Consider the following 19,051-nt stretch of genomic DNA (forward strand, 5'->3'; position numbering starts at 1 on the left):
TAACTGATCATCGTGCTTGTGAAAGAGGGCATCTTCCCCCTGGCAACTAACAACATACACACAAGCATAGGAGAACCAGAGAAACTACAGCAGCCCATCCAAGATCCTCCAAGGGATTTCATGGGCGAGCCTAAAAGCTGGAAACAGGAGCAAGAACCATGTGCTAAAACTACAGAAAAGCATGACATTTCTCAACCCCTGTCCTTTGATGCACGACAAGCCCCACAACAAGATGAGGAAGATGAAGAAGGGGGGTCAGGAGTCCATACCACAACACTTAGTTTCCCAACTCTTGCTAAATTTATGAAAGGGGCCTGGAAACTCGAGTCAAAATACAAGTGATCTATGCACAGTGGATGAGAAGGATGGACCCACAACCTCTTCTCTGGTCTTACTATTATTTAAAGACATTGCAGCTATCCAAGACAACCTGGACTTAAAAGGAATAAGAGCATCTACAGCCCGGAGCATCGACACCCTTCGACGCTTATACTAAATTTGATCAGATTAGAAGGGAGATACTTCCATTTGGAGACCCTGAAGCAGAACGAGTGGAGTCATAAGAGAGAGTTCAAATAATGTATGGGAGAGAAAGGAGTGGGTTCTTAAATGGAGTTTGTCAAATTGAGGTGCACATATATATTTTTTTTTAAACTATTTGGCCTCATCTTATAGAGAAGAACACAATGAGCCTCAATGAATAGAACATACCCCTTCAGCGTCTAACTCCACTACATCATCCTTAAATGAATCGGCTTTTTCACCAAACATCTCTTCAGTAACGGATATGGGAACCCGGAACCTTCCATCCCAACTCCAGGGTGCAATAATGTCAGCCATTGCCATTTCTCTCACCCCATTCATGAAAATATATGAGACAATGAATGAAAACTACAAAGACCAGACCACGCTCTTAGCCATGACGCATTATAAGCTGAGTCTGTTGGAATCATTTACTACAACGGTCCAGGCACATCTGGATCGAGAAGCAGAATGAATGGCACAATGGCAAAATCGTCTGTGTCCAGGGTATGGGTGAGCTGGTAGACAAGGCGGCCCTTATGGACGCAGTGGTGGATTCGCAAAATGGTTGCGGGTCCTGTTTGACTCCACTATGTCATGTACTAAGAACTTTTAAAATGGTCTCCCAGGAATTACTTCTAAACTGAATCCTAAGTCTCCAAGGACAGAGAAGGAATGCCCACAAAAGGAGATGTACAAGGCCCAATTTCCATTGGCGACGCCATTGTGAAATTCTGAGAGGATACGCTTGGATAAAAACCTTAGGAATGAAGAACTAGAGGACCAATGTAACCATCTACAAAAAAAAGGAAAGAACTGGAAATCCCCAAAAAAGGTGTGCCGGAATCTGACAGATAAACATAAGGAGGGGTATGTTGAAAGGGAATCCCTCTGGGTGGAAGAACGGGAGAGAGAAACAGGAAAAAACTAGAAAAACAGCAACTGAAACAATCAAAGACAGTGTCCTCAAGGTCTAACTTCACTATTTTGGGAAAAAGTGCAAAAGTTAACTGTTGGAAGAAAATACAAGAATGCAGGAAAAAACAAAAAATAAGCCTGCAGAAAAGGGCCTGAAATCCAACGCGGCAAACATGTTTTTTTTCAAAACTTGAAATCTCCCCCACCGCAAGACAATTAGTTAGGAGTGGGCTTAAATGGAGAAAAGAAGACAAGCAATCTAAAAGAATGGGAGAGTGAGGAAGCAAGAGGGCAGCTGGAGATGGATCAAGCCCAGGGTATCCTAATTACTGAAAGTGAGGAGCATCTAGAGAAATCTAGTATGAAATTTTCAGAATACTTGGAAAAATCAATGAAGAAAATGAGTCTCTTAAAGATACCAGTGCCTTGGAAAATACAAACCTGGACTCTTTGGCGGCTGTCGGAGACCAAATGGAAATTCAAGCCTGCCAGCCTGTGGCTGTCAGAGACCAAATGGAAACTCAAGCTTGCCAGCAGAGTGGGGTAACATTCCTCACTATGAATGCCAAATGTATGTTGGTAGATGAAAATGACATGGCAATGGAAGGAACTAAGTCAAAAGTGGGGCCAAAGATGAATATTGAACAGCCTAGTTTGAGACCCCAAAAAATAACATGCAATAATTACCTGTTTTTATCTCTGGAATGTGTGATCAAATCCGAAGAAAATCTAATTCTTAATAGAAGAAATGTTATGACCCTGCTCCACCACATTCCAACCCTGAGTGCCGTATCTTCGGACAACATCCTGGTGGTGGAATTTGCTAAGGAGATGCAAATGGATTGGGTACTTTTGCACCTCAGAACAAAATTGGTTAAAAACATCCTTCTTGAAGCAGCAGAAATGTTAAGAACTTTAGGGGTCGATTTAAAAGAAAATGAAAATTCCAAGCAGCAAAGTAGAACAGCATAGAGAGGGGGAAATCACCCCATTCTCAAGAGAAGAATGTTAATAAAACGGCAGATTATATGAATGTACTTAATCACCAACTTTGCACTACCAACCCATCTAGAATCTCTGAAGAATATTCTACAAATGAGTGGGCTAGATACAGGGACACAGTGACTGTGACTTTTGAGGCTTCCAGGAAAGAGCCCCGACGAGTAGCCCACCAGCAAGGCCTACCATTGGATAAAGAGACAATGGAGGATTGGACATGGGTGTCGGGGGCTCTCTCCCACGGTAATGACACATAATGTGAGATAACAAACACTGGAGAGGACCTCACATTAGGATATTGGAACACTTGGGGCTTTCATAATTTTTTCACTAATAAAGAACTGGAATTAAAGACTCATGACATTTTGTGCTTCCAGGAGTGCTGGCTAAGAGAACCACTGATATGTGAAAGATTTATAAGCTTCTTAAATCCGGTCATACAAAGCCCAAAAGGCAGACCCTACTCGGGTCTACTATCATTAATCAAAATGGACAAAGACATGCATGTCTTAAAATATCATAATCCTAATCCTAGGGTCCAAATGTTGATATTGGAAATTGGGGTTCCAGGAGGAGGGCAGCCTAAGGTGGTTCAGCTTCTGAATGTATATTGGAATCCAGCTAAAAGGAAAGAAATTGATTTTGTGTCATCTATTACAAACTTGATTGATTCAACAAGAGCTGAAAGGAACTTTGTCCACACAATACTCTGCAGCGATTTAAACGTAAAATACTGTGTAGATTAAATAAGGCCACCTGATCAAACTGAAAAACATATAGGCTGTGGGCACTAAGAAAGGGCTAGTAGATGGATGATGGATGATGGAAATGGAGGCAAGGGGCCTTCACTTACTGAATGGACAGACGAGGGGGGATATTCCGGCTAAATATACATGGTGTAATGGCCACGCTAGGAATATACTTGATTATTTCTTTGTTTCTTTAAATGTCCAGCAGGAAGTGAACTCCCTGGTCATCAACAAAATGAAATGCAGCGATCACTCTCTACTGACATTATGTTGGAAACGTGGACCGGTTAAAAGATCCCCTACCACTAACATTAAGGTGTCTGTATCTGAGTGTAGAAATAGACTAGCGATCACCACAGAAGAAGTCCTGAGATTAACAAAACAATGGCGAGAAGGTCAATTTGAGGGTGATGGCGATCTGGAGTATACCCCTTTTATAAGCGCAATTTGTGATGAAGAAATGTACTCATGGATACTCCAAATACTCCCACAAATTCAGCTACAATAATGAAATGGTGGAGGCTAGGAAGCATTTCAGACAAGACATTACAAAATTGAAGAAACTTCAAGGGTTCTGGCGAGATCTAAAATTAAAACAAAGAAGACAACAGTCCAAAAACTGGCGGGCGCCATTTAAAAAGCAAAGATATCAGTTAAACTGATGCTAAAAACATTAAGTAAGAAAAACTTGGGAACTAATCAATGACCGGGGTAACACACAGGATGCAGTGCAGATGGTGTGTGTGGCATAAAATATCTGGCACAAGATATCTGGGTAGAACATTTTGAAACCCTTTTCTGTACTGATCCCTTAGGGGAGGGTAATACTGGCCCCGGGGGTGGGTTGGGTGGCCCATGGTCATGGAAATTTAAAAAAAAGTGACATCCTGTCCCTAATTGGAAAACTGAGTACCTCTAGAGCCTCGGGCCCAGATAGCCTTACCAACAGTATCTTACGACAAACTCCTGAACAATGGGTTGAATTTGCTTATGGGCTTTTTCAACTGGTAATGAGGAAAAAGAGGGTTCCTTCTTCCTGGAAGAGAGCAGTGATCATGCCAATTTTCAGGAAGGGAGAATCCGAGGAACTATTGCACTATAGCCCTCCTTGACATTTTGGGAAAGCTCTTTGCTTCACTGATACTGGACCACCTTGCAAAATGGCCGGGGCAGCAGAGATCCTAGACCCCTGTCAAATGGTTTTCGTAAAGGGGGTTGGTACATAAGTTAACCTGCTCCTGAGGAATATGCTGGAGCTACATGCTATGAGGGAAAACATGCAAATCCATGTAGCATTTGTGGACCTGGAGCAGGCTTTCGATGGGATTTCTAGACGAAAACCTTGGGACATTTGGCTGCCCTAGAGATTTGTTGGAATCAATCATAGAACTCTATTCAGGAACCTCCATGCAGGTACGGATGAACATAAAGTGGGTAATCACTAGATCAATTAAGACTCATAACGCATGCCTCTAGAGTAAAGAGGAAAGTATATGACGCTGACTGGATATTGATCCAGACTAAAAGGAGCAAATATGCATTGATGAGAGATTATGACAGAGAATGCAGAGCCTTCAGAATGCTGCCGAAATATCTGATTAAGTTCCCTTTCAGGAAATACAGGGAACAATTCATGCGAGTATGTCTAAACATCTTCCCCACCAAAGAGGTATTGAGAGCACGAAAACAAATGTATGAATTAGATACGGCATGTAGATTCTCTGGACTAAAATACCCAACTGAGTCTTTGAAGCAGTTAGTAGTTCACTGTGTGGGGCTTAAAAACCAGAGATCCATCCACTTGGGGAAGTTGCTCGGGGAAGTAGACTCCATGATGGCATATAAATGGTGGCACTTGGTCCATCTAGGAGACAAACGAGTGTGGCTTGTGCCCTAGTTAGACTCATCACAGAGATTTTTGAACCTGAAAGTAATGTGGGGTAGCAGATAGATGTAAAGTTATCATAAATAAAAATCCATGGGGTTAGGTGCGGGACTAGGGGGTAGGAAGCCCTTGGCTATGCTGGGGTAAGAAATTGTGAGGAAAAAGGAATTATGAGGAGAAATCGTTTAAGATTAACTCGCTTGGCTCTCTGATACTGAAATGTTCGTCCCCCTCAATTTTCTTTTTTAAATGTATGAATGCATTTAAAAATAAGTTTGATGGAGGGAGATTGAGGAACATTGTTAAATGTTTAATGTATCCAATAAACCAATACAACAACAAAAAGGAATAAGCACAATTTAGAGTTGAATTTGAAATGATCTTGATATCAACTGTGACGAGCAAAATGGTGCATTTAAAATGATACTTATTGTTTAGTGCGGCAAGTGAATGGCTTGAATTACTGTGCCATTTATTTCTGAGCAAGGGAAAATGAGATGGGAACCGATTTGAAACATTGTAAAACAGAAACCTATTCCCTCAAACAATGCCCTCCCCAACTTTTTATAAATTGTGTAAAATAAGTGTTTGGCTATTTTAATCACAGTTACATATTCAGGGAGCAAGATTTAATAACGCACTGTTAATCTGTGATGTCTGCTAAACACTGACATTTACAAATCCAGACATACTCCTGCTTATGTGAAGACCATGAGAGATAATGTATTACTTTTATATGCAGAGGGAAATATTCAAAACAATATGGAGACGTTCCAAAGAATATAATATATATAAATACAAAAAAAGGGACATTGACTCAGATACTGTTTTCTAGATGCGTGGGTAGGGAACTGGGCCAGAGTTTAGTACCAAATGGTTGATCCTTTGGGACCCCTGACTACTGCGTGCCCTTCTTTAGTAGATGAAACACAGCAAGGGTCTGGACACAATGGAATGGGCTACACATTCCACCTTCCCAACCCAGCATCCAGGCAACAAGATATTCTTTGCGCAGTAACCTTCCTGGCTTTCAGGATAGATTGTGTCTCCCTTCGGATATGCCTTGCTTTTTTGTCTGCAAGTTGGCAATGGGTTTTCCCTGATAAATAATCTGAGTAGTCTGTTTGCAGGTACAAATGGCCTGACACATAGCCCTATTGCACGTGCCTGTATTCAGGTAACTCCACCCATATTCGAGCCAGGCTGATGCAGTCCAATTCCATTGGCTCACCTGTGTGATTGGCCAATGTCTCTAATGAAAAGTATTTCCACCCACTCTAGATAATGCCCCAAGTGTGACATCAAGAACAGCATTTTCGGCCTCATTACGAGGTGGGCGGTAAGGGATTACCTGCACCGGTATGGGCACCGGTGCCGGTAATCCCTTACCGCCCTTCTACGAGTTCCCTTTGCGGGTCCTCCCTTAACGCCTGGTTTTACCAGGCGTTAGGACGGGACCCGCAAAGGGACTTTGGAGCTAATAACGGTACCGCAATTTGCAGTACCGTTATTAGCTCCTGCCCCATTCCCATTGAGCCCTATGGGGGCTCAAATGGGAATGGGGAATGGCGCTGGTGAATGGGGAATTACCGCCCCCGCCAACCTTGGAATGGGGTGGTAATAGCTCCATTCACCAGGGCGGAGTCGGTAAGAATATGGAGGCAGACATGGCGCTAATAGCGCCATGGTTACCTCCAACCTCGTAATGAGGCCCACTGTCCATAACATTTTGTGTATGTCTCACATTTTGCTAAATAGCACCACTATTCTTGTTAAAGTGTGGATTATGTGAGCAACAGAGAACCAGTTTTATCAAAACGTCTGAGATTGTAAGAATATTCTGTAATTTACATGAAATAAGTATGTTTTAAAAACAAAACAATATGACAATTATGAATATGTATGTGTCATGTTTGCCTAACTCATAATGACAAGGTAACATGCATGTTTTCAAGTCATATGTAATTGCAAACTGTGTCATGCTCTGTGCATTTAAAATGAAAAATACCATCACTTGTTTGAAAGTCTGATTTTTTTTCCTTTGGGTCCTAGAAGATCATAGGTCAACTACCATCAGCTGTTAATACGACCCATGAAGAGTGTCAGTGGCAGCCTTTGCCTCCACCTACTCTGCTCCACCTACTACTGCGGCTGACTCCCATCCTGACACAGCCCTTTCCAACTTTCACCTTTCAATCTCTAACACTGTTTACATCCTTGCCCCAGTCATGAGGATCTGTCTGAAGCCAGACAAAAAGTACAATTCTTGGTGCAGAGCAGCTGAATGGAAATGGGGAGCTTCAGGTTCACCCTCCGACAAACTGGCCTGGTCCGACAGACTCTCCATCCTCCCACCCGGCATGTAACAACATGGCCAAACTTTCTAAAATCTGCAAGTAGGTGGCCAATCCTACTGCAGTATTTTCCTCTACCACACACACTCACGCCCTCTGTTCGGCCCTGGCCTCTCATTTCACCACTAAAGCTAACGACATCCTGTCCTCACTCTCATTCCCCCCGAGGGGAACATGTCATGCTTGCCTGTAACCACCTTCTTGTAACTATGCGCCTGGCTGCCTCTGGGCAACGATGCGCTTAACAAATAAATAAATACAAATAAATACAAATACAAATACAAATGCTCCCCTCCCTCCCTCTACCTCTCGCAGGCCCTCCTTGTTCGCCCCTTCTCCCCTCCTCCTCTCCGCCCTCTCTCCTGTCACACCTGATGAGGTGTCTAGACAAGTCCGGTCTATGAAAGTCTCATCCAAACAGGTGTCTGCCTGCCCCTCCAGAACCATTAAGGACACCATTGACTCTCTTGCTCCAGCCTTGGCCGATCTCTGCAACCACTGGAGTCTTCCCTGTCTCCTCTCAAGCACTCCCTTGTGCACCGACTGCTCAAAAATCCTTCTGCTGACCCAACCACCCCAGCAAACTATCACCCGATTTCTATTACTCCTTTCCTGGGAAAACTCCTGGAGAAATTGGTTGTCTCCCAGCTAACCCTCCACACTGAATCTGTTGGTTTTCTCCATGAGCATCAGTCTGGCTTCAGAGCAGCCAGAGGCACAGAAACTGCTCTCCTGAACACCCGTTACGATTTGCTCTCTAACCTTGACTTAACTCTCCCTCTGTCCTCATACTCCTCAACCTTTCTTCTGCTTTTGACACAGTGAACCATAACATCCTGATCACCCTTCTCCGTCTATGAGATACCCTGGGCATCAACGATCAGGTTCTGGCGTGGCTCGCCTCTTTCCTCTTGGACCAACCTTCCCAGGTTTAACTTTGGTCCTTCCTCTGCTCCATCACACTCTCAACATGTGGTGTTCCCCAGGGATCTATCCTCTTGCCCAGGTTTTTCAATGTCTATCTGGCCCCCTTGGTCCACCTGATCCCTACCTTTTCCTCTAACTTTCAGTTTTATGCAGATTACATGCAGTTCTCTTTCAGGCTACCCTTGGCCTCCTCCTTGCTCATCCCTGAATGTCTCTCCGCTCTTTAGGCATGGTGCGCCTCTAACGATTTCTGCCTTAATGCCTGTAAAACAGAGATACTTCTCATTGGGACCCTTGCTCCCACTTTCCCCATTTCACTCTGACCAGCCTCCCTTGGCCCTGTGCCCTCACCCCCATGTGAGGCAAAAAATCTTGGGGTCATCTTTGGACTCCACTCTCTCCTTCTCTCCACACATCACGGACATCTCCAAAAAGTGACATTTTCAACTGCACCTCCCCAGAGGTAGTCTAGCTTTTCTCACCTTCCCCCAGAAGCTCACTGTCTCCAGAGCCGTGGTTGTCACTGGGATTGACTATTGCAACAGCCTTGTTCTCAATCTACTTAACTCTACCCTCCGCCCTCTGCAACTCTTATCCTTAGCCTCAAAGCTAGGGACCACATCTCCCTGGCTCTGAAATCCCTCCACTGGCTCCCGCTCTCTGCAAGGATCAAGTTCAAGACCCTCTGCACCGTCCACAAGACTTTCTGAGGCCGGGCCGCGGCCTGTACTATCTCCAACACTCTCTTCCTAAGTACCTTCTTTCCAGAACCCTCCACTCGTCAATTTCCAATTCTCTCCGGGTAAGTCACTTCTGCAAGCAGAGAGCTGGACCGCCCTAAATTCCGGAAGCTACTCAAGAAATTCCTTTTCTCCTCTTCCTTCTCTCTGCCTCACCCCTGCTAACCTTTCCCCTCCTCCTTTTCTCTCTGCCTTCCCTCTGCTATCCTTTCATTTCTCCAGCTCAGTTATGTTAACTGGCTGCCTGGTGCTCCTCTGGTTTTTGTGGAACACCTGCCCCACCCCTCCATGTCCAGTCCCTAGCACTTGCCTTCAGGCCCTCCTGCACTGCCTCCTGGCCTCCTTGCACTTCCGGGGCTTGTTCGACTTGGAGGCCCGGCCTTCCTTGCACTTAATTCAGGGCACTGTTGCACTTGGCACACTTCTCCCCTTCCTCTCCCCTGCACTTCTTGTCTGCGCACTTGCACAATCAGAATGATACTAGGACTAGTAGGAATGTTTGTCTTGTCCTCCCATGTGTTCCCCTCCCTACCTGGTTGCGCCTTGAAACACTTGTGTATAGGCGCATTATAAATAACAGTATATCTTTCGAGGAACTCTTTCGGTGGGGTTATCCTGTTGTTGGACCTCAGCGCTCTTGGTTATATTGCTGGTATGACTTTTCAGGGTCGCATGGAAAAGTAACTACAGAGTACTTGGTTCCTCTCCTCTGTTTTGAAAAATGAAACTCTTTGGGGTGTTACATTGGCTTGTTCCCAAGCGCCCACAGATAACTGAAATGGATGACAAATTACTCCCTTTACAGTGTTCAAATCCTCCACATCTTTTGGTTTATTATGAGATATTCTGGTGCCCTTTGTGATTACATGTGTTTCGATGACTAAATCATCTTTTTCAAATAAGGGCTAGTTGCACTGTTTTCCACTAGTATTCTTAATGTCTTGTGAAAATCATTTGTCCTGTCTTGTCTGTTTCAGGAGCATGGCATTCCAACGTCCATGGGCTATGCAGTAGCTCCCCACCACTCTGGTGTCTATCCCGTTCACATTCAGCTTTATGAGGCCTGGAAAAAGATCTGGGGCATTAAAGTCACCAGCACTGAAGAGTACCCGCATCTCAAGCCTGCACGCTACAGACGGGGATTCATCCACAATGGCATCCTGGTATGATGCAGTTGACTTTTCTTTGTTATGTTTAACAGACCGACAGCTTGCATTGTTATAATACATCTTATCTACAGCCCTTTTTCATCTGTAGACATATTTTCAGGGCTGTTTATGGACCGATGAAGCAACATCAAGAGAACATCATTTCAACAGGGACTATAATAAAAATTGTGATGCAAACTGAAATGTAATGTAGTTACTGTGGTTAAGTGTGTTTGCCTGTTAAATACAAAAAACAACCAAGGCCCGTTGTTGCCAACAGGAAACCCTTGTTGCACTCTTAAGGGACAACAGTCCAGAGAAGTTTTATTGGGTGCAGGTGCGAGTTATTAGTCTAACTCAACTCCTTGCACCTGCAACGTTATTCTTTGAGTACAAACAATACATTTGATGATTTTTAACAGGAGAGTCAATAGAATCAACATTCAACAAAAATCTATTCAGAATTTTAATGTTGTCAGAGTGGATCATCCAACACTGTCAACATCACCCAGTTATACCAGGTATGCAATTCAATGTAAATAAGTGAAAAAAATAATATTCCCGATATAAAATCGTATATAAATCGAAAGGTAACAAATTAACTCAAATTAAATTCTCAAACGATATTTTTGGTTTTTGTAAAGTCAACATATAACTCTGTTGTGTTACAACCTATGTATCATTAATTGAATACAGAATACACATAATTGTAATCATCCAAGAAGCTCAAATGTAGTGTCAGCCACAACTATACCCAACACGTTTTGAATATTTGATCCATCTTCAGGGCTTTGGGACTAAGGGGGTAATTCATAGAATTCAGCGCACAAGTGGCGCATGCGGCTGGCGTACAGTGTGCGCGTGCGGCAGTCTGCGCAAGCCGCGTGCGGCAGTCTGCGTCAGCCGCGTGCGCCAAAATCCATTTCCGTGCACAGCGTATTCATGGATTTAAACATCCATAACCAGCCGTGGCGCAGAGTGGCGCAGCGACCTTGCAGCAGCACCAGTTACACCCCCAACCCCTCCCCGTGCGCCATGAACAGCACACAAATCCTGTACATGGTGCACAGGCCAATGGACCAGCATACAGCCCCCCATCCACGAATACGCCTGTAAAACTCCCCGCGCACCCCTCCAAATACACGTACCCCGCTGCACGGGGAGAATCACACGCGATAGGCCCTGTGCGAGCGGGGTACGTGTATTTCGGGGGTGCGCAGGGAGAATCACACGCGACTCTGGCCCTGTGTGAGCAGCACCCCCATCCACCCAGCATTGACGGGCACCTGCCAGCAGGCCCCGACTCATGTCCCCCAGCACCCCCATCCACCCAGCATTGAGGGTCAGGCCCGACTCATGTCCCCCAGCACCCCCATCCACCCAGTATTGCGGGTCAGGCCCTGACTCAGGTGGGCAATGCCGCCATCGCAACCGACACCCTTGCATAAAAAGGCAGATCTGATGTCTATTATGTCTACGGTGACGATCGCTCTGGCTCCCTTTAGTAAACTGTACGAGAGTATCAACGACACTCTACGTGATCAGATGTCAATAATTGCTTTGATGCAATCAAAGCTGAACTACTTAGAAGGCCATATCGTCGGTACTGAGGGAAACTTGTCATCTAGAATAGATCAATCACTCAAATTGGCTTTCTCCAGAATTTTGCAATCCTCCGAAGACAGGGGAGGAGAAAATGACAATCGAGCATCTAAACAGACCCAAACTACTGCAGATATAACATCACATGTATCCTTGGACCAACCAAATGCAGCAGATTGCCATCCTCAAAACACCAATATTCTGGCACCGGACCCCTCATTGGAGCTGCTTGATGTCATAATCGCAATTATAGAAGATGAGGAAGAGATCAAACTCAGAACCTGCTTAAGTGCATCTACTACAAGAACAGACACATCAATCCTTTCTCCTATATAAAACCGGAAAGTAAGCGGAAAGAAAAGGCCAAGAAACAGGCCACAAATCCTAAGGTCTTTTTCTACAGTATTTTCAATCAACACAAACCGCTGGATTACTTTGGCACGAATCAAAACAAAAAAAAGATAGTAACACTTCAATGCACGTCAAGTACAAAAAACCAAGCCAAAAAGGCAGAAAAAACACGAGATACAACACCTAAGTTCCCAGCAAACCACTCAGCTCCGTCGAATCATCAACCCATTATTATGAACTCACCGGAACAGGAGAGAATTGCCAACTTGGCACCGGTGGAAGATGATCAACTTGACTGGAGTTCTATTACCATCGACGAGACGGGTTCCGACACTAGCATAAGAAAAACCTCAAAGCGGAAAAGCGATGAGGTCTTCACTCCATCTTCTAAACGGGAACCCTCTATCAAAGTACGATTACACGACCAATCTCTACGCCAACCGACGTCTTTGAAAAAAAGGCCTAAAGCCCATTCTGGACCTCTAGACAATCCAAGACCTCGGATAGTAACCAAAGAAAGTGGCGAGCCAACGAATAAGACATCTGAAAATCTTAGGAGAAGATACAGATCTCGGTCTGTCGATCGGCACTCTCATCATATTGATCAGAAAATCGATCAGGAAAACTTCAAAGACGAAGAGCAAAGAGGAGCTAGAGATAGACCATCATCCAGCTCACAGAACTACCATGCAGCCACAAGCATTAAAAGAACGATAAGACAAGAGAGAGAAATGGACCAAAAGGCTCACTCAAAGCAAATTGTTAGTGAATGTATCATTAGACTGAAAAGAATTGGTTCCAAGGTCGGAGGCGAACCACTGATAGAACCAATGTTTTGAAAATTTTGGCCCAAATACTTACGCTTTTTTGTATACGGAACATCGACCTATGGATGGTGGAACCGAGTACATCTGGAAGAAGCGACTATTCATACATTCATCTCAATTCAAAAGTCATCAACCTTCAACTACTGAAAGAAACAGACAGTCTGTCGCTGTTGGGCTATGAAGTAACAGAAATCCATCACCTTAACGCCAAACCCAATTTACGAAAACACTCAGATGTAGACCCTAGAAACTCTACAAACACACTGACAAAGTTTGACGCTCCGCGCACTCACTACACGAGCTGGACGACTTATTCGCGTACTAACCATCATGATCGGTCTAATGAGAGACTGGGAGCACCAACCAATCTAGAATTGGACTCCGTTCCTCTGAATAAACAAATGCGTAAGCCTTCCACATCCGATCGACATGTCGCCAGGCCCTACCGATCTCCCCTTCAATCCCAAAAACCGTCATCTCGGAAGAATCCGAAAGGACAAGAGGGGGATCAGGGACGGCCTTGGACATGGCACAAGTCAGAAGGAAATCAGAATCGGAAGGCTTAGCAACCACCTACTGAAGAGGGAAACAGTTCACCAGATGGATGGAAACAGGAAAACGGATTCAAAACCACCTTACGTAACTGCTTAAAATTAGGATGTTGGAAAACACGGGGTTTCAAACACCTAACCAAAGTGAGTGATGTCAATTTAGGTCACTTCGATGTCCTGTGCTTGCAGGAAACATGGTTGACCTCAAAACCCCAGTTGGATGGATACAAAATCATCTTTACTGCTGCAAATAAAGGGGCTGCAGGATGTCCCTTGGCTGGTCTCATAACTGCCCTTCGATCAGTTTCCGGAGTGGAATTGACCGAAGTCTTGACCTCTCCTAATTGGATTCGGGCAATGATCTTAAAATGTACAAACTTGCCGAACGTACCATCTAGTCAAAAAGAGGGAAACATACTTTTACTGAATATTTATTGGAACCCAGAAACCACATCTCAAGCAGAGTTCGAAACAGTCCTTCTTACGTTGCTAGACGAAGCTGATGAGAGAATCCAACATCATGCCACCATTATAAATGGTGATTTTACCGCAACATGGGAAGGTACCAGACGTGAATTTAAACAACAAGACGAAGATCGCCTGGTGAGGCAAAGAGGGAAACTGTTAAAACAATTAATGACCTCCAGGGACATGCATAATCTTCATTGGCTCCGAGTCAAAGCAAACCTTGCGATCCCGACGTGGGAAAGAGGACTCCAACAAGCTGTAATCGACCACGTATTTGTTTCCAAGGACCTTTTTCCGTCGATTTACAGCTTCAGGGTCGAAAAAACGAAGTCCAGTGACCACAATCTTCTTGTCACATAAGGCTTGAAGATCAGGCCAAAATATCTCTATAATTTGACTCCCTTGGAGACGTCGACTACCGGGAACCGAGTAAGGATATCGGGCAAAGGCCTGCCTGAACTTGACTCCCAATACTCTCGGCTTCATCATAATCTATCGACCTGTGGAGAAACGAACAGTAGTGACTTGGATTACACTCCACTACTGACGAGGTTCACAACCTCAGTCACAAAGACTTTCAAATATGTCACTGGTCACCTGCACTCATACAACAGCGATCTCGTGGAAAAAAGAAAGTCTCATCGATGATTAAAAAAAAAACTATCTCAAATCACCTTCAGTAAAAAAAATTAACTTATGGGTATCTGCTGTTCAGGATTACAAGAGCTGGCTGAGACACTACAGATATAAGTTGTACCAGAATGATGCAGAGCAAATGCCATCTGCCATTTGTGGAAACAAAACAAAAGAATTCTGGAATTTGATTAAGGGGACTCTTAACAAAACGACCGGGGATATCCAGAATAACGTTGGAGAGGCCAAATGGATAGCCCATTTTTCAAATCTGTTTGCGCCAACAACAGACAAGAACCCCCTGCCAGTTCTAGCCGATAAAACACCAGAGCACGAACACGAACCATGGAACATCCCCGTCGATGATGCATCGATCTTACTAAAGATAAAAAAATTGAACAACTCGAGGGCTCCTGGGCCAGATGGTATCTGCAATGTGGAGCTCAAGAAGCACCCCGAACTGTGGGCATCCATAATGAGCAAGATCTTTGAAAATTGCAACCATCTCCACGAAATTCCTCCTTCTTGGAAAAAAGGCATCATCGTGCCCATTTTCAAGAGATGCTCGACCGATGATCTGAGCCATTATCGACCCATCGCTCTCTTGGATGTCATGGGCAAGGTGTTTGCTTCCATGGCACTGGACGCATTTCAAACTTGGATCCAAGAAACAGATCAAGCAGACCCCTTCCGGAATGGTTTTGTGAAGAATTCAGGGACAACAACTAACATTCTTCTCCTGAGTTCCCTGAAAGCTAAAGTAGCACAGGGGGGCCCTACCATCTACATGGCTTTTATTGACCTGGTCCAGGCCTTTGACCAGGTCAATCGGCAGCGCCTATGGGGAAAATTAGAAGACACAGCTTGCCCGCGAGCGATCTTGGAACCCATAAAAGCCTTACACCACGATACCTCCATACGCCTGCGCCTTAGTGCCGAGGGGAGACTGTCTAACGAAATACAGACCTCAAGAGGCGTAAAGCAGGGTTGCCCCCTTGCACCAGCTCTATACAATGCCTATATTGCAGACTAAGGGAGATCAACAGACCTCGTCAGATGTTTTCCACCTTCGCTTGAAGGCTTCAAGATAGAGCGATTACTTTACGCATTTTGATGGACTTAACACCTATAGGCCTGCAACGCCAACTAGATCACCAAGTACGCTACTTGGCAGAAATCAACTTGAAATTGAACAACGACAAAACCAAAATACTAATACTGGGAACCGCAGCCAAAAGAAAACAAAAATTCCTGTGGAGATGTGAAGGGAGGAACTTAGAAAAAGTCAACGCCTTTATGTACCTGGGCATTATGATCAGTAACGACAAGGGATAACTGACCATGCAAGACTTCCTTTGGTCAAAATTGAAAAATCTTACGGCACAAGCCAAAGCAGTGGACAGAAAACATGGAAGATTTGCCATCATTCCAACTATTAGATTTTATAAATCTAAAGCTGTCCCTGCCTTGATCTATGGCACCGACGCAATGCCTACGATGCCGGATTTGAACTGGGCAAAATACGCAGGTTTTTTTTGGCGAGGAGTACTTGGCCTGGCTATTTCCACTCCGATAGTCTTGATAAGAAGTGAACTCTGTCTAACCTCACTTTTGGCCTTAAAGATGAGAGCTAGCCTCACGTTGTACCGCAAAGTCACCAACGCTCCGAAAAATAAAGTCTTGGACCTCATTTGGAAAGAAATTGAGTGTGGCAATAACAGAATGCTTAGTAGATGGGAGCAGTCCAACCTTTCCATTCTGCAAGATCTAGACACTACCAGAGAAATACTGTTTCATAACCCAAATCAGGTGATAAAATAAGACTCGAGAACTATACTGGAGAATGAATTTTCTCTTTTTTGCCTTTTGTAAAAATTGCAAAACAATTAAATCAAAATAAAAAAAATTATAATAATCATAAACAAGAAAAAAAGGCATGTCCAAAACAAAAAATAATAATAATGATGACACAATCCAAATGAATCCAAAATAAAGTTTGTCAAAAATCCTTGTCCACCAAAGTAAATCCAAAGGAAACCAAAATCCAAAAAATCCATTGATCCATGGTGAGGGTAAATGATGTAAGAAAAAAAATCCACTGTCCAACTATGTACAAATATTGCATCAAAGGTCCATGAGCCCAACAAATGAAATGAAACCTATATACAAAACCCTATATACAATGCCTAATTTACAACTATATACAAAAACGTGGGCCATTGTCCAAGCGTCCCAAAAAAAAAATTAAATAAAGGAAACCTATCACGAACTAATTATATACAATGGCGGCGGGCAAGTCCTGCGGCTCACTCTGTGATGTTTCGGGCCAGGGCATCATCGAACTCCATGTCTATCTCCTGGAGGTGGGACTCTTTCCTGGCCCAGAGGTCTCGCAGGGATGCACTTATGGCCTGTTCCAACTGCATGCAAGTTGCCTCGAGGCACTCAGCCCGCCTCAACGCCCGATACATGGAGAACTCCGCCCTTGCCATGGTGAGCCGCGCCTCTTCCGCCTGCAGCCGCTCTGCATCTATACGCTGGCCCAACCGCAGCCACACGGAAGACACTCCCATTCCAGGGTTCTCGTGCCCTTTGGCCGATGCCTGCCCCTCTGATGTTGATGGCCCCGAGCCATCATCGCTCCCACCTAGAGCCTGCTGCTGCTGCTGTCCATGTGCCCTGTCCGATGATGCCTGCACATCCTCCATCTGCTGGTCTCCAGTTGTTGGGGTGTCCACCCCTACTGGACTGCCGACTCCCGGCTGTGGCAGGGATGGGATCTCCACCAAGCTGGCTGTGTTGGTCGGGCCAGGTCCACAGGGGGCCCTGGTGGAACCTGGGCCGGAAGACGGCAGGGAGAACGACTGGCGCATAGTCTCCACATAGAAGGAGAGGTCCGCCAGACTGCACGACACATGTAGGAACCCACCGACCAGGGTCCCTCCCAACAGTGGCACGTTGCCACGCAGCTCTTCGTGATGGCGTGCGTGCTCCCCCCAGGAAGCGCGCACGTATCACGAATGTCACGCATGTGCAACACGACACCAATCAGGACGGAGCCCATACGGTCATGGGACCCCTCGTCCGCAGGTAGTGGAGAGCCAGGTGACGTGGGCCTCCACCCTACCTGCGGACGGGCCTGGGATGGGGCATGCCTGCTGGTGCATGGTGGTGCATTTACAGGGTCAGGGACAGCAACATGCACAGGCCCCTCCGCGGTGACCTTTGCTGCCTCCTGACCTTGGCCCTGGACTGCACCACTTGCACCAGTGGCACTACCCCCACCAGGCCCCATGTGCGGCTCATTAGAGGGCTCCTCCTCCTCTGTGGAGACCACCAACCTGGATGTCTCTGCACCGTCTTCCGCCATTGCAAGCCCCTGTGGGGGCTCAACCGGCCCTTCCGCTACAGCCATAGTGGCAGACGCGGCACCAGTCCCCTCGCTCCCGTTTGATGGCAATTCCTGGGTGGGTGGCTGGGCCTTGCGTCGCCGCCCGGTGGAGGCATCCCCGCCGTTTGGCTTCACAGCGCCATCTCCGCCCTCTTCTTCACTCGACGCTGCGTAGAGGGAGACATAGAACACAATCATCAGGGCACTGTACAATAGTCCCCTAGACAGGAAGCAATAACACATGAGTGGCACTGTCAAACGTCACTTCCATCCTGTCCCTCCAGAACACATGGGTCAATGCATGCAACACACATGCAGAAACAGGCACGGTGCATGCAATCAACATCAGCATCCATGTACAAGGCCCTCCATGGACATAAATGTTGCCTTCAAACTCATGGCTCATACTGATACCATGCACACACATCACCGGAGGGTCATGCATCATGGCTCGTACACCACAGACACAGTGGGCCTCATTACGAGTCAGGCATTAAGGGGTTAACGGCGGCGTAAACGGCGCCGACCCTTAACGCCTGATTCCGAGGTCCCTTTCCGCCATTGTGAGTTTAACGCCTGCTTTTTGCAGGCGTTAACATCCATGGCGCTAAGGGACCATGGTGCTAATTACGCCACCGTAATTTACGGTGGCGTAATTAGCGCCTTCCCCACTCCCATTATGCCCAATGGGGCAAAAATGGGAATGGGGAAGGGTAAATGGGAAATGGGGATTTACCGCCTCACTCACCTTGGAATGGGGCGGTAAATCCGCCATCCACCATGGTGTAAATGTAGTTTACACCATGGTGGTAAGAGTACGACCCAGGCGGTAACTAACCGCCTGGGTCGTAATGAGGCCCAGTGGTTACAATGGTGACCAGACTGCATGAGTGAAACTACACATCGTCATGGACATGTGTCATGTATCCATGGCATTTCAAAGTCACACACACGCTTCTCAGACACACAGACATGCACACCATACA

General features: G+C 45.6%; 1 protein-coding gene across 3 annotated transcripts in view; it reads left to right on the forward strand.

The window, feature by feature from the left end:
- Nucleotides 1-19,051, forward strand: part of NDST4 (N-deacetylase and N-sulfotransferase 4) — a 2,547,020-nt gene that overhangs the window by 1,131,744 nt on the left and 1,396,225 nt on the right. For all 3 annotated transcript variants that reach the window (XM_069631065.1, XM_069631066.1, XM_069631067.1), the window contains one exon: nt 10,072-10,257. In XM_069631065.1, coding sequence (XP_069487166.1) covers nt 10,072-10,257 — 186 coding nt within the window. The remainder of the gene's footprint in view (nt 1-10,071; nt 10,258-19,051) is intronic.

Source organism: Ambystoma mexicanum, chromosome 6q (assembly GCF_040938575.1).
Source record: "Ambystoma mexicanum isolate Mex_15411 chromosome 6q, UKY_AmexF1_1, whole genome shotgun sequence".
Classification (NCBI taxonomy): Eukaryota; Metazoa; Chordata; class Amphibia; order Caudata; family Ambystomatidae; genus Ambystoma; species Ambystoma mexicanum.